This window comes from Bufo gargarizans, chromosome 5 (genome assembly GCF_014858855.1).
Source record: "Bufo gargarizans isolate SCDJY-AF-19 chromosome 5, ASM1485885v1, whole genome shotgun sequence".
Classification (NCBI taxonomy): Eukaryota; Metazoa; Chordata; class Amphibia; order Anura; family Bufonidae; genus Bufo; species Bufo gargarizans.
Window position 1 is genome coordinate 346,965,718 of NC_058084.1, and position 26,146 is coordinate 346,991,863.

Below are 26,146 nucleotides of genomic sequence, written 5' to 3' on the forward strand. Positions count from 1 at the left end.
CACGGCCGTTGTTTTGGTCCGCATCCGAGCTGCCGTTTTGGCGGCTCGGATGCGGACCCATTCACATCAATGGGGCCGCAAAAGATGCAGACAGCACTCCATGTGCTGTCCGCATCCGTTGCTCTATTCCGTGGCCCCGCAAAAAAACCCATGTCCTATTCTTGTCCGCGCTTTGCGGACAAGAATAGGCAGTTATATGTAAAGGCTGTCCGTGCCATTCCGCAAATAGCTATTAGTCAAACGGCATGATCGTTTTGGTGTCATTTGAATTAGGGTGGTTCTTAAAGGGGTTGTCCCACCAAAAATATTCTACAGTTTTCAAACCAACACCTGGATCTGAATGCTTTTCTAATGGTTTGTAATTAAAAATCATGGGATAACCTCTTTACAAGGGCAGCCAGTCAGGTGATAGATACACCATAAAAACAATGTAGTAGCTTATCATCAGATACCGAGGAGCAACATAAAAAAAAAATTAGCATTTAAACGCATTCATTGACCATGCCACTGATTTTGTGCATCAGTCGTACAATATTTTGGGGGTCTTGTTTTGAAAATAGACTCCAAGCATGGACCTCTATATCAGGAATGGCCAACCTGAGGCTCTCCATGTTGCAAAACTACAACTCCCAGCATGCCCAGGCTGCCTACAGCAGGGCATGGTGGGAGTTGTAGTTTTACAACAGCTGGAGAGCCACAGGTTGGCCATGCCTGCTCTATATGAACAATTAGACTAGAGAATGGTAACCACTAATTAAAGAAAATGAAGCTCATGATTAAAGCCGGGGCCATTCTGTGACGCCCTCTGTGCTGCCTGATCCAGACATGGGGATGAAGCGGGAAGCATTCAGCAAGCCCTATTAGGCAATTTGCAATCTTCTGCATTGTTGGCAGGCCTGCAAGGAAAAAAAATCCTGTATCTTTTTTTTTGGCAGAGTTCTTTATATCCCAGGCAGGATGTTAGAGCAACAGCTAAACAGTTGTAAAATAATATCATTGTTGCATGTAAATTCTTTTCAGCTATAAAACGGATTCCAGTTTCTATTTACCTACTCCGTGTGACAGTATTATTCCACAGGTAATGATGGGACTATTTTACATTGTGTATAGTGAATGTATTGTACTGTGTCTGTGAAAAGTGAGTTTAAATTATATTTTCATATGTTTTGTTGGGGACAGAGTCCATTAAGTTGGAAGGTGACAGGGGTTTTAATGTTTTCAATCCGAATGGCAACTTAATGAATCAAAAACTCCTGTCAAAGCTGCTTATAAATGTAAATCAAAGTTAAATAAACTGCCTCTGACTGAGAACAAGTACAAGCGGCTCATTATTTTTTCCCCTTGTGGTTTTAAAGGTGATAAGTTCCACTGGCACACAGACTCATAAAAGGCGGCGGAGGAAGAAAATGTATATAAATATATACAATTACTCCACGTTCTAAACAGACCGTTGACTAAGCCGCCCGGCTCACTGCAATGCTCTACACATTGACATTAATCTTATTAAGATGCACCTGTCACCTCCGCACAGGAGAGGCGGCCATTTTCTGGGCTGAGACAATAAGACCAGATTGTATAAATGCTGAAATGCATATGAATCTGAATATTGTCAGAACCTCCAGCAGAAAATTCACCAGTTGTTGCAGCTAGATCAATACGAGAATGGGCATACAAAACCACGTCTTTGACCCACTTATTTGTAAGCCAAAACCAGTAGAGAGATGACCGGGGTAGACCAGATCAAGCTGCATCATAGAAGAGAACATGTAGACTCTGCAGTGTGAGGGGATAGAAGCTGTCACTAGTCTGTCATGGCCGCCAGTGTGGGGAGTCTTCACCCCCCTCTGTCTCTGCAAATTCAGGCATGATGGGAAATGTAGGATTCATTAGGAAAATCATATCTGGGGGGGGGGGGGGGGAATCAAAATGGCCGACAACCCACCAATTACTTATCAAATACCACAGGTATACACAAGGCATATACAAGAATATTTATCTTATTCTTTAAAGGGAACCCGTCATCAACTTTATGTTGTCCATACTAAAGGCAGCATAAAGTACAGACAGGTGAGTTGATTTCAGCGGTCTGTCATTTATAAGTTAAAAGTAAGTGGTTGCTGAGAACCAGCATCATAATCATTGTAGACCAGGCCTTGAAAAGAGTCACGGCGACCTGAGAAGAATCATGGTTATTCATAAATTCCTGCTCTCCCGCCCACCTGCTGATGACTGACAGTCTTCTACCTAGTTTTCTCCCTTTCTCTCTAGGAGAGAACTGCCAATCATCAGCAGATGGGTGAGAGAGCAGGAGATTATGGATGACCATGCCTCTTCTCAGGTAGATCTGACTCTTTTCAAGGCCTGGGCTGCAATGAATATGATGCTGGTTCTCGGCAACCACTTACTTTTAGCTCATTAATGACACACCGCTGACATCAGCATTTCTCAGTGAGATCAGCATAAAGTGGATGACAGGTTCCCTTTTTAATAATGACCTATCCTGCACTATATAAGCACAAAAATACATGTCTTGTAGTTCTTTAAATGTAGGCATGCCAGAAATGCTCTTTACAAGTGCTGCAGCAACATGCTATCCGTTTCAGCACTAAAAATCTGATGACAGGTTCCCTTTAGGTGTGAATGAGGGCCTTCATTATCCCTCCCTTATGAACTTCCTTGTCTCACACACAGCGCGTCTTTATAGACATATACTTTATACAGTTAAAAAGGTATGTATTACAGACTCTTGGGACATGTGCACACAGAAATTTAATGCGTATATTCTGTGCAACATCCATGGCAAATGCAGTCACCTGCCTTCCATTGTTTTCGATGGGAATTCTTTGACAGGTCACTTGGGGGGGGTGGGGGTGGGGGGGAATAACCACACGTGGATAAGCCTCATTGAATGGAGCTAATCTGCATACAAAGCAATACAAGCCTTGTATTTTTGCTGCATTTTATTGCAAATCATAGCTAGAGTTTTCAGCATGAACTGAATGTGCACATAGGCACTCTGCGTGCTACCGTGTGGCACTCCTGCAATACCTTCGCCCCTATGTAACCTGTCATACGGAGTGCATGCCACTATATTTTTTTTCTTGCGGAGTCCCACACAATCCACAGGAAAAAATAAAAAATCTTCCTTCAGGTTCACAGAAGACATGAATAACAATATAACCAGACTCACTAAAGGATCTTAGTTTATTTTCAAATAAGATTAAAGTACATGGGTCAGAACAAGTTACATCTTTGATAATTTATTCATGTTAAAAGAAAAAAGATACGAGAGTTCAGGATCTGTATATGCACTTTAATGAGACGCTGCTAGAGACTATCCTGACTACAGGCGCTTCCTATGACCAATCACGTATGTTACTTGTTGTTTATTGTGTGCAAGAAATGCAACCAATCTACTACTAATGATTATTTTCACAGTTACAGAAGTCATTGTAACACATTTTTTTAACCACCGTACGAACAAACCTATAAACGCTGAGTCCAATCGGATGCCTGCTTTCATTTCGTAGCTCTGGAAACATGGAAGCAAGAATCCAATACCATTTATTGTACCATTTTTGTTTGTAAGTATCCCTCACAACGTGCATGTAGTGTACAGAAGTGTGAATTGGTCCTTTGCCAGGTGTAGCATATCATTCCATCTGTTGTAAGCGGTTAAAGTGAACCAGTCACATAGAAGCTACAATTTAGTGAATTGAAGGTATACTCATGGAAAGTAGGTATGGTAATTAAAAAGAGGGGAGCTCTCCTAAGAGACATAGGGCAGAACAAGAAATGATGCAAAACTTCCAAAATATTGGCAATCTTCTCAATCAAATGGCTGCCCATGTGCAATCATTGACAGAGCTGCAATGTTTTTATATTTGCTTTCTTGGGATCCCATGTGGCTACTTTTGCACATGTAACTACCTGACATATGACTGTCTGAGGAATACACTAAGGAGGAGGACGATGGGCTGCAAGAAGAGGACTGGAGAGAATAATGCACGTTCTGTCATATTAAAAGGGTATTCCCATTTGGCACATTGATGGCGTATATCTAGGATAGGCCATGAATGTCAGATAGGAGTGGGTCCTAGAAGTGGAATCTGCACCTATCTCTAGAAGAGGGACCCCAAAGTGAAGGTAAAGCAAGCCACACATGAGCAGCCAACTACAGGAGTTCCAAAAACAGCCAAGCACTGGCTCAGCTATTTTCAGAAGCCCCATAGTGGTGAATGGAGGGATGGCCATGCTTGCATGGTTTGCTCTCCACTCATTGCTAAGGGACTGCTGAAAATAGCCAAGCAAGGTTGTTCACTATTTTTGGAGGTCCCATAGCAGTGAATGGAGAGGATACCGCACATGCACGGTAAGGGGCTCCTTTCTAAAGACCGGAGAAAGTCCCAGAGGTGGAAAACACACATACATATCTGATATCCTAAAATATGCCATAAATGCCCCAGATAGGACAACCCATTTAACTGAATGTGAATGCAGTGGAATTGGGCTGTAAGAAATCTTGGACAATGTTACTTGGAACAAGTGACCAGTTAAAAGTATATTGGTAATGTCAAGCAACTCCATCACTACTAAAGTACTTAACACAAAATCAAATAATAGTTGACATGCAGTGATCTACCACCATGAACCTTCTTCAGACCTTTGGTGACTCTGCTTTTGTGCATTAAACAGCTTTCATCCAAGAGGCAGAATGCGAGCTCTCAATAGCGGTGCGATACATACAGGCGAAACCCCTCTACCAGAAAATGACATCACAGGGAGCAAACTGTTTATTTCAGCTCTAGGTACATTGCAGTGCATATTTCTTACAGCTGTTGCTTTAAGCGGCTTCCTCTAGTTTTCGAGGTGAACTTCTCACCACTACAACAAGTTGAACAGATTTAGTTCTCGAAATTCAGGACATTGCCATCAAAATGTGTCTGCACGTGCTGCTCAAATGCCTGCTGGTCATACTCCAGGGGGAACTGCTCATTGCACATTGGGCAGACCTTCCAGTGGCTCTCCACATGCTCTTCAAACTGACTCTGATTGTAGTTGGGAGGAAATACCATGGTGCACAGAGGGCATTTCTTCTGTATTGTGTATCTGAAAAGTAAGTAATACAACATCGTAAGAATGGGCAATGCCACTTGGTACTGTGATTAAACCAGGAGCTGGCCACTACAGGGTTGACTGAGTTATGTAGTTTCAACACTGACTTGCGTCGACAGAGCTACAACTAAACAGCTGACAGCAGGGGTGCGGGGTGTCGGACCCTTGCTGATTAGCTAGTGATGGCCAATCTTGAAGATAGGCGGCCATAGCTTAGGATGAGTTCACACTTCAGTTATTCGATCAGTTTTTTCCATCAGTTAGGCTACATGTACACGACCGTATGTGTTTTGTGGTCCGCAAATTGCGGATCCGCAAAAAAAACGGATGACGTCCCGTATGGCATTCTTTTTTTTTTTTGCAGATCCATTGTAATAATGCCTATCCTTGTCCGTAAACTAGAAAGAAAATAGGACATGCACTATTTTTTTAGCGGAGGAACGGACATACTGATGCGGACAGCACACGCGTTTTCTTGCGGACCCATTGAAATGAATGGGTCCGCATCCTATCCGCAAAAAAAATGGATCGGACACGGAAACAAAATACGGTCGTGTGCATGAGGCCTTACTGTGAGAAAAAAAACAGTAGTGAAGCCTACTCAGAGATCAGGTGTAATGCTTTTATTTGCACCTATTCTGTGTTTTTCCACCTGGTTTTGGCTCACAATAAGGGCTCATGCACACGACCGTATGTATTTTGCGGTCCTCAAAAAATATCAGTGTGCATTGCGTATTTTGCAGAATGGAACAGCTCACCCTTCATAGAACAGTACTATCCTTGTCCGTAATGCGGACAATAATAGGACATGTTCTATTTTTTTGCGGAACGGAAATATGGAAACGGAATGCACATGGAGTAACTTCTGTTTGTTTTTTTTGTGGACCCATTGAAGTGAATGAATCCACATATGGTCCACAAAAAAACGGATCGGACACGGAAAGAAAATACGTTCGTGTGCATAAGCCCTAACTGATGGAAATAATTGACCAAATGACTGAAATGTCAGCCTTATGCTACATTCACACGAACGTATTTTGTTTCTGTGTCTGTTCCGGTTTTTTTTGTGTACAGGATGCAGGCCCATTCATTTGACAGCACACAGTGTTACAATGGATCCGCAAAAAAAAAAATGGATGCTATACGGACGTCATCCGGTCTTGTGAATGAAAGCTAGACAACGCCTTTAAGCTCTTCCATGCATGCTGACACTCCCAGCTATCCAATTTGCAGGGAACTGAAGCACAGATTTATTCTCAGGATATGTGGGGGGTCTCAAACCATATCCCGGTAATGAGTCATAATATATGACAAGAATAACCCCTTAGGCTAGGGCTACACAACGACATTTGTCCCGCGACATTTTGTCGCACCAATGTTGCGCAACAATTTTTATAATCATAGGCTATGCTGTCGCACTGCGACATTCTGCAACTGGACACGATAATAGCAAAAAATCCATCCAAGACTGATTTTTCTACAACTGTCGCGTCGCAGTGCGACACCATAGACTATCATTCTAAAAATTGTCAAGCAACATTGGTGCGACATCAATGTCGCAGTGTAGTTGTGCCCTATGTGTCGCGCGACACATGTGTAGCCCCCCCTAGCCTAACCCTCAAATCTCTATTTGCCCCTCCTCGGCTATTTTCAATGCTTCCCTCTCCATCCTTGTAAAGAAATGACCCAAATATGTCATGTTTTGTAGAATTCCCTGCTGCCTCAGTGTCTGCACTGGGCTCACTCTACTGAGATTCATTCAGTGAGTAATTTTTAAACCAGGCCACATACCATAAAAATAGGTGGAAACACTAACTGTCCCTCTGCATTATGGGAACTCAACTAAGACATTAGGAGACTGCCTGTTCATAAGGTTACTGTTTTGCATGATGGTCTGCCGGATGGTGCCATTGTACCGGCTCTAGAGAATGGTGTTTAATAGTAACCATCAACAGGTAAACCTCTATATTCCGCGATAGCAGAAGTAAGAACATAAAGCTCTATGTATCGCAAGACGGATTCTATAGTCCATTGTTTTGAAGGTAACAGTAAGGCCATCAAATATAATATAGCTTGCGAAAATCAGAACATAGCCACCAATGAAGATGTGAGCAGGCTAAAGAAGACACCCAACTGGCATAAGAAATAGAAGTAAAAATTTCGGAAGTACCTTGGATGAAAGCAAAACCCAGATTGGTCTTGTCCAATAAGGCTTGGAGGAATTTCATCCAGTTGCAAAGCCACATCGTCGCTATCCTGCTATGCAAAACGAGATGATGAATAATGGGTGCATAATACATTCTATAAAATACCAAAAGGTCAAAAATGTCTTAAAGAGGTTGTCTCCACATAAACACCCAGTAATATGGTAACCAGCTCGCAAGGTTCATTGCTGCTTCTTAGTAGTCCTCAGCAGGGGACCATCCCTAAGACGTCAATATGCACCTATACAGCATATGGTAAGGGGTTGTCCTGATGGGCCAACCTCTTTAAAGGGGTTGTCCGGGTTCAGAGCTGAAGTTTCCGCCCGGCAGTGTGTTATTGAAAACAAAAGAGCCTGTGCCCTGCGCGATCTAGCGCAGGGCAAGGGAGCGCATCGGAGCATGAGCTGCTCCAATGCTAGTCTCAGGGGGGCTGTATGGGTGAAAATAAGGGTATGTCCGGGTTCAGCTATGAACCCGGACAACCCCTTTAAGAGTTAATACATGGCAGAATAATGCTGCAGAAAACTGTCTTTTGGGGCTATATAAATAAAAGTCATATTTGAGAATCACGGCTCTGGTTCTATAATGTCTTTTTGCCCCTTATTCTGCGACACCGGCCTCCATCTGATGCATCCTATGACCCTAAAATGAAAATATCAACCACACTGTGTACATAAAAAAAGGAGCATGCACAGTAAGAATACAAGAGGACCTCAGATTCAGTGCTTTCTCTATTACAAATCCCAATGTCCTATACATCTACAACATTCACTACCAGTGCTATACCAGTACAAACACTGGTACCTGTACAGTTAAGAAACAAGAGCCTTGATGCTTCTGTAGTAGAATTAGCAAAATCTATCCATCCCTTCTCCAGATTGCCTTGCAGCAATCGTGGGAAAATCTGATCATTTGAAGAGCGGTGGCCGATATTCCAGCGTTTTTCACCCATGGCTGGAATAAGAACAGCACATGATTCTAATAGTCGCATCTCGTCAGCTAGGGACAGGGTTGCACTGGCCAGAAATGGGAAGAATGAAGAACATAAGGCAGAGTAAAACCAAGCCATGTCAGGGGACATCCGGCAGCATCACTGTGGAATTTGCATTAAATAATGTCCCATCACATCTCCTTGTAATTTGTGTGTAAATAAGAGCGATCACGTCCAACATCTCGACTATAGAAGCTGACAAGGGAGTCACAGAGCTGAGTGATGTGTACATGGAGATATAGGCAGCCAAGCATGTCACCGGTGTCTCCCGGCACTCAGGCGCATCACTTAAATTGCCCTGTCAGGCTGGGGCTACATCACATCATCAGCTCTGTCAGCTGCGCTTTTGTTTCACGTTCACTAACACCACAAATCTATCCGCAGTGCACTCAACAGTATCGCGCCCATCACAGGATGCACGGTGCCACGCGCCTGGAAGGTCGACTTCATAGGAGGACAATAATCACTCTTACATTCATAGAGAACACTTATGTAAATGGTCAATAACAAGAGAATACTCACTGATATGTTCAGTTCTTCCCCACACCAGAGGGGTTAACCTGTTTACATCTGTACTAAGTATCTCTGCACCCTCTGCCCACATACATTCTCCTAGAATTTTTAAGGAGCGTTTTTAGCCTAGGAGCCGTACAGCATTTGCTTTAGCTCAGTTTAAAGAGAAGCTATCACGCTGAACACGGTTTTTAAGTTGCAGACAGCATGTTATAGAGCAGGAGGAGCCGAGTAGATTGATATATAGATTTGCAGCGAGCGCCATAGCCGCAGGGTGCCTGCAGTTTTATACAGCAGACTAATGTTCACGATTGGCGGTAATGCCAACCATGGATATGATTGCAAGTTAGGGTCCAATTGGGGACCTAACAAAAAGTTTTAAAAAGTTTAATTTTTTTAATAACCCATACGGTGAATGGCGCAACAAACAGGTCCATAAATATTGGGACATCGACACAATTCTAACATTTTTTGGCTCTATACACCACCACAATTTGAAATGAAACCAACAAGATGTGCTTTAACTGCAGACTGTCAGCTTTAATCTGAGGGTATTTACATCCAAATCAGGTGAACGGTGTAGGAATTACAACAGTTTGCATATCTGCCTCCCACTTGTTAAGGGACCGAAAGTAATGGGACAATTGGCTTCTCAGCTGTTCCATGGCCAGGGGTGTGTTATTCCCTCATTATCCTAATTACAATGAGCAGATAAAAAGTCCAGAGCTCATTTCTAGTGTGCCATTAGCATTTGGAATCTGTTGCTGTCAACTCTCAAGATGAGATCCCAAGAGCTGTCACTATCAGTGAAGCAAGCCATCATTAGGCGGAAAAAACAAAACAAACCCATCAGAGAGATAGCAAATACATTAGGCGTGGCCAAAACAACTGTTTGGAACATTCTTAAAAAGAAGGAACGCACCGGTGAGCTCAGCAACACCAAACAACCCGGAAGACCACGAAAAACAAATGTGGTGGATGAACAAATAATTATTTCCCTGGTGAAGAAAACACCCTTCACAACAGTTGGCCAGACCAAGAACACTCTCCAGGAGATAGGTGTATGTGTGTCAAAGTCAACAATCAAGAGAAGACTTCACCAGAGTGAATACAGAGGGTTCACCACCAGATGTAAACCATTGGTGAGCCTCAAGAACAGGAAGGCCAGATTAGAGTTTGCCAAACGACATCTAAAAAAGCCTTCACAGTTCTGGAACAACATCCTATGGACAGATGAGACCAAGATCAACTTGTACCAGAGTGATGGGAAGAGAAGAGTATGGAGAAGGAAAGGAACTGCTCATGATCCAAAAGCATACCACCTCATCAGTAAAGCATGGTAGTGTCATGGCATGGGCATGTATGGCTGCCAATGGAACTGGTTCTCTTGTATTTATTGATGATGTGACTGCTGACAAAAGCAGCAGGATGAATTCTGTGAAGTGTTTCAGGCAATATTATCTGCTCATATTCAGCCAAATGCTTCAGAACTCATTGGATGGCGCTTCACAGTGCAGATGGACAATTACCCAAAGCATACTGCAAAAGCAACCAGATAGTTTTTCAAGGGAAAGAAGTGGAATGTTATGCAATGGCCAAGTCAATCACCTGACCTGAATCCGATTGAGCATGCATTTCACTTGCTGAAGACAAAACTGAAGGGAAAATGCCCCAAGAACAAGCAGGAACTGAAGACAGTTGCAGTAGAGGCCTGGCAGAGCATCACCAGGGATGAAACCCAGCGTCTGGTGATGTCCATGCGTTCCAGACTTCAGGCTGTAATTGTCTGCAAAGGATTTGCAACCAAGTACTAAAAAGTGAAAGTTTGATTTATGATTATTATTCTGTCCCATTACTTTTGGTCCCTTAACAAGTGGGAGGCACATATGCAAACTGTTGTAATTCCTACACCGTTCACCTGATTTGGATGTAAATACCCTCAAATTAAAGCTGACAGTCTGCAGTTAAAGCACATCTTGTTCGTTTCATTTCAAATCCATTGTGGTGTATAGAGCCAAAAATGTTAGAATTGTGTCAATGTCCCAATATTTATGGACCTGACTATCTTATATATATATATATATATATATATATATATATATACACATATATATATACATACATACACACACACACACACACAGTGTTAGGTCCAGAAATATTCGGACAGTGACACAATCTTCATGATTTTAGCTCTTCGTGCCACCACATTGGATTTGAAATGAAACAACTGAGATACAACTGAAGTGTAGACTTTCAGGTTTAGTTCAAGGGGTTGAACAAAAATATCCTGTGAAATGTTTAGGAATTGCAACCATTTTTCTATAAAGCCTCCTCATTTCAGGGGCTCAAAAGTAATTGGACAAATTAACATTACCAGAAATAAAATGTTCATTTTTAATACTTTGCATAGAATCCTTTGCAGGTAATGACTGCCTAAAATCTGGAACCCATGGACATCACCAAACACTGGGTTTCCTCCTTTGTGATGCTTTGCCAGGCCTTACTGCAGCTGTCTACTTTGTAAGTCTATCTGCCTTAAAGGGGTTTTCCCCATCTCAGACAATGGGGGCATGCTCCCATTGTCTGATAGATGCAGGTCCCACCTGTGGGAACCGCACCTACACCGAGAACGGAGCTCTGAAGTTGTGGAGGGCGCACTGTGCATGCGTAGCCGCCATCCATTCATTTCTATGGGGCTGCCAAAAATAGCCGAGCGCTGGCTCTGCAATTTCCATCAGCCCCATAGAAATTAATCATATTATGGGGAGAGCTCTTGGCGGTGGCCGGACCCGGGGAAACCTGAGGGCCTCCGGCCACCACCTTCCCTGCTCATCCATGATTGTCGTACAGTCATTACTCTGACCTCTCCTCTTTAGTGTACTGCAGTTACTATGTTACAGATTTATAATACTTATGTGACAAGTAATGAAAGTTCCCCGTAATTAAAGCACTACTCCCACGAACATTTTTATTCCCTGACCAGTTATAAAGGTACATGGGGGTAAACTGTAGCGAAGGTAATCTTCTTACCAGTGACTGTATTTGTGAGGCCCATAAGGCCTCTTTCACATGACCGTTTGGCTTTTTCAGTGTCTTGCGGTCCGTTTTTCATGGATCCATTGTTCCGCTTTTTTTTTGTTTCCGTTCCATTTTTCCATATGGAATATACAGTATACAGTAATTACATAGAAAAAAATGGGCTGGGCATAAAATTTTCAATAGATGGTTCCGTAAAAACGGAACGTATATGGAAGACATACGGATGCATTTCCGTATGTGTTAAGTTTTTTTTTTGCGGACCCATTGACTTGAATAGAGCCAGGGAACGTGATTTGCGGGCAATAATAGGACATGTTCTATCTTTCAACGGAACGGAAATACGGAAACGGAATGCATACAGAGTACATTCCGTTTTTTTCTTTTTTTTGCAGAACCATTGAAAGGAATGGTTCCATATACGGAATGCAAAAAAACGCCCGTAAATGAAAAAAAAAAAAAAAAGGTTGTGTGAAAGAGGCCTAATACTGAATGGGAGCGCAATACAGTTACTGGTAAGAAGATTACCTTCACTACTGATTACATCTTGTTCCTTTCTAACAGGTCCGAGAATAAAACCACGTACACTGGGGCAGGTTTACAAAATCCTGTCTAATTCTCAGCATAAAAGTAGATCAGACAGTGTACAGATGTGCCAGATTTATCACACTGACAGTCTGTGGAGCATCTTCAGTGACTTTTGTTGTACCACTCATTGGTCACTTTACTTGGCGCCAAATTTCTGGTGCAAATTGGTGCATCTTAAGACATGCCTCTTATCAAGCATGGGACAAAGAGAGTTAATAGATAATAAATGTGGTGCACTGCAAAGCAAGTACAGTATGTTAGTTGGTGCAAATTAAGCCAGTGCAGGCCTAAAGGAGTGGGGCATCACATCTGACAAGGCAAAAAACAGTGCAGTAGTTACTCGTTGGAAGCTGTAAAAATAATTTTACAGCCCCATCAACATCTGATCGTTGGGGTTCAAACTCCCCGTACCACTGTTGATCAGCTCTTCGGGGGTAGCTTTGGAGCTGGAACTACATGGCTCTGTCCACTGTGTAGTGGACGGAGCTAGTTCCTGCAGCACTGCGCCCATCTACTCTTAACAGGAACATAGGCCATCAATATTAAATGACCAGAAAACCACTTTAAAGGGGTTTTCCAGGATCCTAGTACTGATGACCCATATCTGATCAGTGGAGGCCAGACATCTTAGACCCCCACCGATCCACTGTTCCCTGCAGCCACTGCCGTCAGAACTGGCACATTAAATGAAACCGGAAGCACAAGCTCTATTAGGGTCCATTCACACATCAGTGTGTGTTTTGCGGATCCGCAAAACACGGACAGCGGCAATGTGCGTTCCGCATTTTGCAGATTGCACATTGCCGGCACTAAGAGAATATGCCTATTCTTGTCCGCTATTGCGGACAAGAATAGGACCTGTTCTATTTTTTTCAGGATCGTAATTGCGGACCCGGAAGTGCGGGTCCGCAATTCCGGATCGGGGCCGCACGACTTCCATCACAGTTTGTTGTGTATGGGGCTTTGTAGCTGAAGACTGGTCAGCGTGCCCATGCTGAACCCTACCCAGTGTTGGAAATACCTACAATGGACATGTGAGTATCAGCACTGGACCATGGAAGAATATGGCCTTGTCTGATGAATTACATCACTTGGACCATTGGGTGTGTGTGTGTGTGTCATTTACCTGTCCAAAAAAATAAAAAAATAAAGTCGCCACCTGGATTTAACTAAGCAAATAGTTATGAGCCTCCTATTGGACAATTACTGCATGGGCGATTATCTTTCAGCTGGCAACATGCTATTTAACCCGAACTGGTGCAATGAGTTGCTTCTCATTTCTTAAACAACCATGTCGAAAGACACATCTCGTGGCCGTGGAAAAGATGTTGGTCTGTTTGAGAAGGGTCAAATCATTGGCATGCATCAAGCAGAGAAAACATCTAAGGAGATTGCAGAAACGACTAAAATTGGGTTTAGATCTGTCCAACGCATTATTAAAAACTGGAAGGATAGTGGGGACCCATCGTATTTGAGGAAGAAATGTGGCGGGAAAAAAATCCTGAATGATCGTGATAGGTGATCACTTAAATGTTTGGTGAAACCAAATCGTAGAAAAACAACAGTAGAACTTAGGGCTATGTTTAATAGTGAAAGTAAGAGCATTTCCACACGCACAATGCAAAGAGAACTCAAGGAATTGGGACTGAACAGCTGTGTAGCCGTAAGAAAACCACTAATCAGTGAGGCAAACCATAAAAATAGGCTTCAATTTGCTAGGGAGCATAAAGATTGGACTCTGGAGCAATGGAAGAAGGTCATGTGGTCTGATGAGTCAAGATTTACCCTGTTCCAGAGTGATGGGCGCATCAGGGTAAGAAGAGAGGCAGATGAAGTGATGCACCCATCATGCCTACTGTACAAGCCTGTGGGGGCAGTGCTATGATCTGGGGTTGCTGTAGTTGGTCAGATCTAGGTTCAGCAACAGTATGTGCTCCAAGAATGAGGTCAGCTGACTACCTGAACATACTGAATGACCAGGTAATTCCATCAATGGATTTGTTCTTCCCTGATGGCATGGGCATATTCCAAGATGACAATGCCAGGATTCATCGGGCTCAAATTGTGAAAGAGTGGTTCAGGGAGCATGAGACGTCATTTTCACACATGGATTGGCCACCACACAGAGTCCAGACCTTAACCCCATTGAGAATCCTTGGGATGTGCTGGAGAAGGATTTGCACAGCAGTCAGACTCTACCATCATCAATGCAAGATCTTGGTGAAAAATCTTGCGACAATGCAGAAGTTTATCGAAACAATGCCACAGCGAATGCGTGCCGTAATCAAAGCTAAAGGCTCTTTTTTTTTTGTGGCAGGCAGTGTGTGACACTAGGCTGCACTAAGAAAAGGCAAGCTGGGGGACTCAATTTGATGCTCTGGGCAATGTTCTGGAGCAGGCATGCTCAACCTGCAGCCCTCAAGCTGTTGTAAAACTACAACTCCCATCATTCCCGGAGAAGCCTACAGCCATCAGCCTACAGAAGGGCATGGTGGGAGTTGTAGTTTTACAACAGCTGGAGGGCCGCAGGTTGAGCATCCCTGTTCTGGAGGAAACTTGGTTTCTGGAATTAAGGATGTTACTTTGACACATCCCAAACTTGCAGGACTCGGAATCTGCTGCTATGGTCTTGGCACCAATAACACAGGACACCTTCAGTGGTGGTCTTGTGTGTCCATGTCTCAGTGGGTCAGAGCTGTTCTAGAAGCAAGAAGGGGACCTACACGTACACAATATTAGACAGGTGGTTTTAAAGTTATGGCTTCTCGGTTTATATGCACAGCAGTTTCTATTTAATATGCGGTAGGGCAAAACACATGGCGATAAGAAAGGAATGCTAATTAAAGTTCCCCAGATGACTAGAAGAAAGAAGCTCTTGTCAAGCGCAATGTCTCAGGCGGAAATGGTAGGAGACAATATGCAGAATCTGAGGTGAAGGTGGGCAAACATTTTGGACCTTAAAACTGACAGGGAAGGAACTAGGACGGGCTTCCTAATTATCTTCACTCACAGGCTGAAGGAAGAAATTCTTCTTTTCTCCATTACTGGTGCTGAATGCCATGGCTATTATCATAGCTGTCTACGCACTCATCAGTTTCTACAAAGGTTAATAGCAATTAAACACAGCAAACTAGACTAAATGAGGAACAGGTCATGGTACTACTGTACTGCAAAGAGCAAATCATTCAGCACATAAGTATTTCTCATCAGATGTATTTTACCAAGAGCAAAAAGGCCTTCAGTCCAAATGTAGAGAAGCAAATCTAAAACACACTGACATTTCAACTTCATTTAAGAAAAAGAGCTCTCGATGTACTATGTACAAGGCCACCGCCATTATCTCAGCCACATGAGAGGTTATTCTGCTAATACAATAGTCACATGGCTTAATGAGTCGTGGGATTTGCTAAAAGGTGTCAAAATGCTGATGACACAAATCCAAACGATGATAGCACCCAAATGATATAAAAGTCACGGACTTCAGCCACATGCTTAAGGAAGGAATAAAATCACATGTTAACGGCTTTCAAGACTCAAGACATCATCGATTAGGCTACTTTCACACTCTCGTTTGGTGCGGATCCGTCATCGATCTACACAGACGGATCCGTTCAGATAATACGACCGCCTGTATCCATTCAAAACTGATCCGTTTGTATTATCTGTAACATAGCCAAGATGGATCAGTCTTGAACACAACTGAAAGACAATGGAGGACGGATCACTTTTCTATTGTGCCAGATTGTGTCATAGAAAACGGATCCGTCCCCATTGACTTACATTGTGTGTCAGGAAGGATCCGTTTGGCTCAGTTTCGTCAGACGGACACCAAAATGCTGCAAGCAGCGTTTTGGTGTCCGCCTCAAAAGCGGAATGGAGACGGAACGGAGGCAAACTGATGCATTCTGAGCGGATCCTTTTCCATTGAGAATGCATTAGGGAAAAACTGCTCCGTTTTGGACCGCTTGTGAGAGTCCATGATCGGATCTCACAGACGGAAAGCCAAAACGCGAGCATGAAAGTAGCCTAAAACATGTAACCGAGTGACAGCAGAGTGTCTTGTTCTTCAACCCTTACAGGAATGTCAAACTCGCGGCACTCCATCTGTTGAAAAACTACAACTCCCTGCATGCCCTGATAGCTGCAGGCTGTGTGGGCATGATGGAAGTTGTAGTTTTGAAACAGCTGGAGAACCACGAGTGGGACATCCCTGCCTTACACTGTGGATCTGTGTTCTATTCAGAGCTGATGACACGAGAATCTGAAACATTTGGGGACAACAGCCAAGTGTCTCCTGTTACTCCTTGTAATGTTGAGTAGAATAAGCAACGCTACCACTTGCCCCTGCAAGCTTTTCTTTACAGTCATGGGGCGAATTCATAAGTCCAGTCATTTCACTCCTACCAATTCACCAAGATTTATGGAATGGTAAAATGGGTTCATGGCCTAGTAACAAGTAGCTGGCCAAATCTGTTACTGAAAAAGGAGCACAAAGCTTATCTTTGAAATGTTCATAAAACGACTAATAGGACAAATGGGATTAAAACATAAAGGTAAAATTCTAAGCCTACCTGATTGTTCTCATCAGGATCTTCCAAACCATCTGGCCGGCTAAGGTTCCTTGCGGGTTGACTGCAGACCACCTTGTCTACCAGGCCCCACATGGGTGGCCTCGCTGGAGGACCCTGTACTTCATCTGGATTGAAAGCTCCATCTGCACCATCTAATAAATGACAAGAATTACAGACTGAACAAAATGACAGGGGGCCAAATTTATCAAACTGGACCATTAAAAAAATAAAACGAGGTCTTGTTGCCCATTGCAACCAATCACAATAAAGCTTTTATTTTTCAAAGTGCACTTTAAGAAATGAAAGCAGAGCTTTGACTGGTTACTGTGGCCTCTACTTTTTTTGTTATACAACTAAATACATGTTTTACGTTTTACATTTCCCCATATATATTCACACCAATGGTTCTTCAGGTGATACAAATACGCTAAACACAAACTTCACAGAATAATGTGTGAATAAAATATATATATATACACACACATGTCATAAATACTGAGCATAAGGATCCTGGACACTATTTTCCAGTCGAATATGCAAAGAGGTATCTCCCAAGAAAGAGAACCATCTTGCCAGTGCCAACTACTGAAAGAAGCTCCCTATGAGTCAAGATCTTTCCAACAAGGTTTGGGAGCTTTTGGGATTTTTTTTTTTAATATTTTTTTTTGTTTAACTGTTTATTAGACAATTTCCAATACATTACAGTACAGGTAATATCATAGGTAGCCAATATATGAATGAAATACAGTATTTTAAGGTAACAAGAATTCCAGTAATATAAACAAAACAAGTAAAATGGGGGGAGAGGGAAGGAAGGGGAGGGTTTGGAGGTCTATCAATGCCAATTTCTAATATATTACTTATGATCGAGAGGAGTAATTAGGAGAAGTTTCTGAACCTTTTCAAGGGTGACCAAACTGCTTCAAACCAATGTGTCCGTTTGGATTCCCATCCAGCTATTTGTTCCATTCTATATATACCATCACATTTTATCAGCCATTGTGAGTGAGTTGGAATTCTGTAGATTTCCATTTAGAAGCTATCAAAACTCTGGCAGCGGCCAACAAGAGAGAGAGCAATGACATCATTTGTCTATTACATTTGATATCTCCTAGTAAACCTAGCAGACAGCCTCTCTCAGAGGGCGAAATGCGTGTTTTGCTTATGGTTGAAAGTGTTGTACATATTTGTCGCCAATAAGCAGTGACATTGCCACCATATATATAAGAAGGTACCTGTTGTATTTTGACATCTCCAACACGTGGGGTCACATTCCGGGTAAAGGCTGTGTAATTTTTGAGGTGTACAATACAATTTTGTGATTATTTTATAGGAGTTTTCCTGTAGTTTTACACACCTTGATATTCTTGGGGCGAGTGAAATAAGGTGCGAGATACCTTTGGATGAGAATTGGGTGCCTATTAGTGTTGGTCGAGCACCAAAGTGCTCAGGTGCTCGAGTAGAACACCTCGGGATGCTCGGGCTGCTCTACCGAGCACCATGGGAGTCAATGGGAGAGCCCGAGCATTAAACCAGGCACACACTGCTCTGAAGAGGGGAGGGTGTCTGGTTCATAGGAAAAGGTCAGAAATTGATAGAAACCCCACCGAAATGGTCCGGGAACAGCATGGGGAGGATGTCTGGATACATCTTGTCCGTGTAGTACGCCACTTTTAGAGACTGACAATAATACGCATCAAACCGAAGATAAAATCGATTTTAGAGGAAAAATTGTTAGGAAACATTCTTTCCTGTATATTTACTTGTATATATAGTGCAAGTGCTGCCAAAGATTACACGGAAGAGGCACTCCGATACAACCTGTATATCACATAAAGGAGGGCCTCATTCACATTGTGGTACAATTGTTCAGGTAGTGGGACTCCTACACTTATAAAGCCTATGCAGTAAGTGAAAAGGCTGTCAAAAATTACAAGGAACCGGCACTCCAATACACCCTTTATTACACATAAAGGAGGGCATCATACACACCCTTAAACATTAGGGTTGAGGGCCTGCTGCTGAGCTGAACATCTAAAAAAAATTGTGGGTGAGGGCCTTCTGCCGAGCTGACCCTCTAAAACATTAGGAGCGAGCGCAGCCTAATAAGCATGTTGATATGATGGAGGAGGAGGAGGAGAAAAGGGAGAGTGAACCATATACCCTTTTTAGTGGTGGAAGGGGTGAATGGGAATACAGTGTATTAAATACACCATAAAAGCCACATTTAGAGTGCGTTTATGTTCAGCCGCTTTCCTCTGGTGGAGTAGAGAAGTCAGGGGCAATCCAGGCCTTGTTCACTTTTATAAGGGTCAGCATTTTCAGTTGACAGGCAGATGCGATTATCAGCTATTATGCCCCCAGCAGCACTAAATTCACGCTCTGACAAAACGCTGGCAGCAGGGCAGGCCAGCACCTCCAAGAGGTAGAGCGCCAGTTCGTGCCACGTGTCCAGCTTGGACACCCAATAGTTGTAAGGAACACAGAGATCACTGAGGACACTGACACAGTCTGCTACGTACTCCTTCACCATCTTCCAAAATGTTTCCCTCCTTGTGACACTAGGCCACGCATCAGGTTGAGGGTGCTGGCAGGTTGTCATAAAACTGTCCCAGGCCTTGGAGAGTGTTGCCCTGTCTCTGTTGGAACTGCTGTGTGTTCCCCTTGTCTCCCCTCCTCGGTTGGCCAAGGAACTACGTACTCTGCCGCCAGCGTTGTCAGCTGGAAATTTTTGGAGCAATTTTTTCCGGTACTGCACCATTTTGCTCGTCCTCTCCACCACAGGAATGAGAAATGAGAAGTTCTCTTTGTAGCGGGGGTCGAGAAGGGCGAACAACCAATTGGTGTTGGCCAAAATGCGTACAACGGGAGGGTCACGGGAAAGGCAGCCTAACATAAGTCTGCCATGTGTGCCAGAGTCCCAACAGATAAGACTTTGCGGTCCTCATCAGGAGTATGACTCTCAATCTCCTCATCCTCTTCTACCCATCCACGCTGAACAGATGGAATAAAACTTCCATGGGTACTACCACTCTGTAGCGGAGGCAACCGTCTCCTGCTCATCCTCATCATCCAATTCGCGCTGAGAAGACGAACTGCAGGTGGTCTGGCTATCACCCTGTGTACTTTCTTCCCTCATTTCCACCTCTTCCACATGCAAAGCGTCTGCCCAAATTGTGAGCAGCGAGCATCTGAATAGACAAAGAAGTGGGATGGTTACACTGATAATAGCGTTATTGCCGCTCACCATCTGTGTTGATTCCTCAAAGTTGCGTAAAACCTCACAGAGGTCAGACATCCATGCCCACTCATCCCTTGTGAAGAGTGTAAGCTGACTGGAAAGGCGACGACCATGTTGCAGCTGGTATTTCACTACTGCCCTCTGCTGCTCACAAAGCATGGCCAACATGTGGAACATCGAGTTCCAGCACGTGCTCATGTCGCACAACAGTCGGTGAGCTGGCAATTGCAAGCGCTGCTGCAGCATTGCCAGACCGGTGGAAGCTGTCTACTTGTGGAAATGGGCATACACACGGTGCACCTTCACCAGCAGTATAGCAAAAATTGGGGTAGGGTTTGAGAAACTGCTGAACCACTAGGTTGAACATGTGGGCTAGACATGGTATGTGTGTGAGCTTGCCGAGCTCCAAAGCCACCAAGTTACGGCAATTATCAGACACAACCATGCCTGGTTGTAGGTTAAGTGGCGAGAGCCTGTTAAATGATATGTAATATAATATTAATTGATATTTAATATAAAGTATGCATTACATTACACACCATTTAGAGTAATACACTTGGCAATGGGAGGTCTGTATGGGAACATCAAGAACTAGATTTGATGATACATTTTTCATACGTAAATATTTTATATTTGGAGTCCTATTACAGAGCCACAGCTCACTCTGGTCCCTTATCCCCTGCCACAGCTCTGCGGCGGTGTGCTGTTTGTCACCTAGGCAGATCAGTTTAAGCGAGGCCTGTTGCCGCTTCCCCACTGCAGTGCTACACAGCTTCCAGCTACTGACTGATGGCTGACTGGTGCTGCAAGATGATAATTCAGAGGTGGAAGTGGAGGAGGAGGAGGAGGAGAAGGGGGGTTGCAGCCACTAACGTAGGTGGCGGCGGAAACCCTGATGGAAGTAGGGCACGCAATCCTTGGCGTCGGTAGCACCTGTGCCATCCCAGGGTACGGGTAATGTTACGGGACACATGCTGGTGGAAGGCTGGGACTGCACACCGTGAAAAATATTGGCGGCTGGGGACAGAGTACTGCGGGAAAGCCGGCGCCATAAGGCTGCAAGCCTAAATGGCAACATTTCCAGGGCCAGCAATTTGGAAAGGTGCGCATTTAGTGCTATGATCTGTGGATGGGCGGGTGGCTGGGTATTTGCGCCTTCGCTCAAAGGCCTGGGGTATAGACATCTGTATGCTGCGATGGGACACAGTAGTGGATAGGCTAGCTGATGGTGCTTCCGAAGGTCCAGGTGCATGGTGGGAGGCATCTGGACCTGCGTCTTGGACACGGGATTGGCCAGCACGTAACACAGGGGAAGAGGAGGCAGTCTTGTGACCCGCAGACACTGGTTGTGGACCCAGGTGTTCGGCCCACCTATTAGGGTGCTTTGATGCCATGTGGTGGATCATGCTTGGTGGTGATGAGGTTGCTAGTGTTCATGCCCCTGCTCATTTTGGTACGGCACAGGTTGCAAATGACAATTCTTTTATCGTCCGCACTTTCCTCAAAAAAGCGCCAGACTGCGGAACATCTGCCTTGCCGCAAGGGGGTGCTCCGGGGTACAGTTGCGGGCCTGTTTGGTGTGGCCCGCCTTCTCCCTTTTGCCACCCCACTGCCTCTTCCAGCCTGTTGCGGTGCTGCAGATCCCTCCCCCTCTGTACTGCTGTCCTCGCTCGGCTTTCCACCTTCCCAAGTTGAGTCAGTAACTTCAACGTCCAGCACCTCCTCTTCCACTTCCTCACTATGGTCATCCTCCTGACTTGTTGACCTAACAACAACCTCAGTTATTGACAACTGTGTCTCATCCTCATCATGGACCTCTTGAGACACTAATTGCGGTTGACTTATTGGCAACTGTGTCTCACCATCATCATCCACCTCGTGAAACACTAATTGCCATTCCCTACCGTCATCTTCTTCTGACTGTCGATGCTCCAGAGTTTGGGAATCAGGGCACAAGGTCTCCTCATGTCCCTCTTCAAGCGGGCTTGGCGAGAGGCCTAAAGTAAGGAATGGCGATGAAAACAGCTCCTCGGAATATCAGAGTATGGGATCACTTGTTTGCCAAGACTCTCCATGGTGGGTGGAAGGAGAATAAGGGTGAGCATTCTGTTGACCAGACTCTTGACTACTGAGACTAGACTTTGTGGAAGACAGGGTGGTGCTTAACCGACTGGAAGCATTATCTGCTGCAATCCAACCAACCACCTGGTCTAACTGGTCTGACTTCGAGAGTGGTGTCCTGCGCCGTCCTGCAAACTGGGACATTAAGCTAGGTATCGTGGATGAGTGTGTTTCTTGTACTCTGGCAGCAGGCACAGTTTCATCGCGCCCAGGGCCACGGCCTCTGCGTACACCATCAGCAGCACGGCCTCTCGCCTTACGCATATTAAATGGTATATATGTTTGCAAGTATGTCACACGTACAGTAGCGCAGGTTTTGTAAGTGTATGCGGAAATAAAGTACACAGAATCTCACATATTTTTAGGATGTGCACACGTTAAACAGGAGGTATAGCGCAAGTTATGTCGCTGTCACCACCGCCTAATAAAAAATTACACAATGAATTTTACTGATATTTTAGGATGGGCAAACGTTATACACGAGATGTAGCGCAGGTAATGTCGCTGCCAGCAGCAAAACAATTTGACTGAATGCCACTGATATTTCGGATATGTAAATGTTATACAGGAGATGTAAAGCAGGTAATGTAACTGTCTGCAGCGGACACGGTCTACGGAAAAAGTACACTAAATGTCAGATATTTTTAGGCTGCGCAAACGTTAGACAGGAGATGTAGCGCAGATAATGTTGCTGTCTGCAGCGGTCAAACCATTGCAAGTTATTTAGCGCAGGTTGCGCTAAAATATATGTATTGCTGCCAGATACATTTATAGTCCTTAAAAGGACTTTTGGGTCTATAACAAGTATAAAAGCTAAAATATTCCTATTTCACTCCCTATACTATCTCTCCTGCTCTCCAGCTCTCCAGCTCTCCCCAAAATGAGCTGAACATGTGTCATCGGGTGCTATATAGCACCCGTTGACATGTTCCAGCCAGCCAATCATTGTAATGCCACTAGCCAACATTGCTACGACATTACAGTGAATGGCAGTACAGCAGCCAACAAACGTGCGGGGAGGAGACTCGAGCAACGCGCTCGAGCACACCCGGTATTCGGCTGAACACCGCGATGCTCGAGTAAAATTTGCGTTCGGCCGAGCATGCTCGCCCAACACTAGTGCCTATATCACTTTCCCATTGTTGAATAAAGTTATATGTCTCAGGTCTGGTCTGGGAAACCAAGCCATTATATATCATGACTATTTTCTTTTTCAGAATTGTGGTAGTTAGTGGCATTTTTTCAAATTGCGTTATGGGAGTATGAGGCAAGGGCTTTCCCTTTCCTATATATTGTTTAATATGCATCCTATTTAGAAAGGTAAGTGTGCATATTTTAGGATGTTATTCCCAATTCTCCCTAAGAGAACCTGCTTTATCCAGTAAATCTACCAATGGTAATGATATCTTTAAGCTTTCTTCAGATAATGTAGAATTGAAAGCTGGTGAAGAATTCCATAAGGCATCTCTCACTTGTAATACTGGGGATATTGCTGTTGAGGAGAGTAGGACTTTAGACAGGTTAGTATGCCCTATCTTAATGGTGGTTCTTGACGTGCTATTTAGTGAAGTAGTATAATGGGTCATATCCCTTGGTAGAAAAAACTGATACGTTCGCAGGGGTGGTCTTATCTCTCCTGCCCCCGCCTGAATGTCTAATGTATTTTCCGTGTGTCTGAGCCATTCCAGACATCTCATTCAATGAACTGCCCTATAATAAAGAGTCATGTCCGGCAGTCCCATTCCCCCTGATCTGTTTGATTGTGTCAGTGGTTTTTTTTTCCAGAGAAATTTGGAAAAGCATTGTTTTAATTGTGCAAAGAAAATGCTTGGTAAGGGGATAGGCAGTGTTTTCATATAATATAGTATTTTGGGTACTAAAATGGATTTAATTAATGTACGCCTCCCGAACCAAGATGTGAAAGGGATTTCCCATGCTTCTATGGTGTTTTGGATGTTCTTTGGAAGATTTTGGAAGTTTTCCTTGTATAAATCTATAGGGTTTGATGTTATATTTACTCCCAAGAATTTTATTGATCTTGATGACTACTGATACGGGTTATGTAGTTCTAATAGTTTTTGTGTTTGTTGTATTTAAAGGGAACCTGTCATCGGGATTTTGTGTATAGAGCTGAGGACATGGGTTGCTAGATGGCCGCCAGCACATCCGCAATACCCAGCCCCCATAGCTTTGTGTGCTTTTATTGTGTAAAAAAAAAAACGGATTTGATATATATGCAAATTAACCTGAGATGAGTCCTGTATGTGAGATGAGTCAGGGACAGGACTCATCTCAGGTTAATTTGCATATGTATTGTCATGTACACTGGGGCATGATCAGATAGTAGTATGTTCCCTATCAAGGTCTGAGAGCAATCAGCCAGCAGTTGTAGGGGGAACAACCAGGTAATCCAACCTCTGGTAAGACTTGCGCGCCACAGAGTAAAAAGTGTAGTCCCTTGTCATTGGATGTACTGCTCTCCAGACATCAACCGGGCCTGTATTAGCTAGTTTTAATTGAATCTTTCTTAGCGCCATTGGTTATATACCATATGAGACAGGCGCGGGACATGTCCCTTTCTGAAATTAGTTTCCTGCAGGAAAGCAATGTTTACTTTCTGCTTTTTCAGAAATTGACATATCTGGGTACGCTTGGGTGGCACATTCAACCCCCGAACATTATAAGTGCATATTTTTATGTCAGCCATAGTAAAATGTACATAGAAGCTTTATATAATCTACTTTGAGAATCCTCCATATCTACAACCTCCTTTGTGGAATCAAGGGGATGGTGGATGAGAAACAAGTATTAACTAACACCTGCCGTGAGCAGGTTCTTAGTAAAGCTTTGATAACAGCTAAGATAAGGCATAGTATTCTTCTCATGGATAATTTAACTACCATGAACATCTAAGGGGGGGGGGGGGGGGGGAGGACCACGTCTAGGGTCCACAACATGGATAACGAGCAAGAGAAACAGAGATGGGAATGAGTGTATGGGTTCCTTCTCCTATATTCACAGACATAATGCCTCTGACTTCTAGCGATTTACATCCCGACATAAGAGGTCATAACATAATTAAAAAGGAGAGAAAGAAAGATGCATAATAGAGATGGTGGCACTTTCAGATTTCTCAATGAACTTATCTCATAAGTCCATCTGACTGTGTAGCCCTGATTTCTCTAGACCCTTCCGAGGTGAAACGATAAGCCCCGGGCAGAGATTCCAGGGAAATTGCTTGGCTAACTGAGCAACGAATGCATACAGAGTCACTCTATATCTACAGCCAGTCTTTTAGGCATAATACCCCTGCTTTCATATACTGGTGGTAAATCTGCTGGTAAGCGCACCACCATTTTGCGGCTTGCAGCATTAATGAGTAAGCCGAACGGATAGAGCCAACAGTAATTTATATATATATATTTTTTAAACTCGTTTTATTAAATGATGTCAATCACAAGCATGATGCACACATGACATTACATCAACCCACGCAGGGGTCAAAAATATGAAGAGCAAGTTAAACATTCTTATAAACGACAGGAATGCAAATATACCAAGATCCCCAGACAGGGGAAGATGAATTGAATAAGGCACAATCAACACAGGGTACAGCACTATACACACAATAGAGCGTAATTACAGTAAGGACCTCATTTATCAGTGTAAGCCCAATGGGGCTGGGAATGAGGGTCACTGAGGACCATTGCCTGTCATATACATGTGCGAAGAGTGCAAAGTGATCGGGGAGGCACACCAGTCG

General features: G+C 43.7%; 1 protein-coding gene across 4 annotated transcripts in view; it reads right to left on the reverse strand.

Moving 5' to 3' along the window:
• Positions 1 to 3,185: 3,185 nt before the first annotated feature.
• The window catches only part of TAX1BP1 (Tax1 binding protein 1), a 126,840-nt gene continuing 103,879 nt past the window's right edge, over positions 3,186 to 26,146 (reverse strand). For 2 of the 4 annotated variants that reach the window (XM_044292800.1, XM_044292799.1), the window contains exons 16-18: positions 17,022 to 17,173; positions 7,286 to 7,374; positions 3,186 to 5,109 (exon numbers count right to left, since the gene is read on the reverse strand). In XM_044292800.1, coding sequence (XP_044148735.1) covers positions 4,905 to 5,109; positions 7,286 to 7,374; positions 17,022 to 17,173 — 446 coding nt within the window. In that variant the 3' untranslated portion in view covers positions 3,186 to 4,904. The remainder of the gene's footprint in view (positions 5,110 to 7,285; positions 7,375 to 17,021; positions 17,174 to 26,146) is intronic. The other 2 variants (XM_044292801.1, XM_044292802.1) reach the window with 2 other exon arrangements.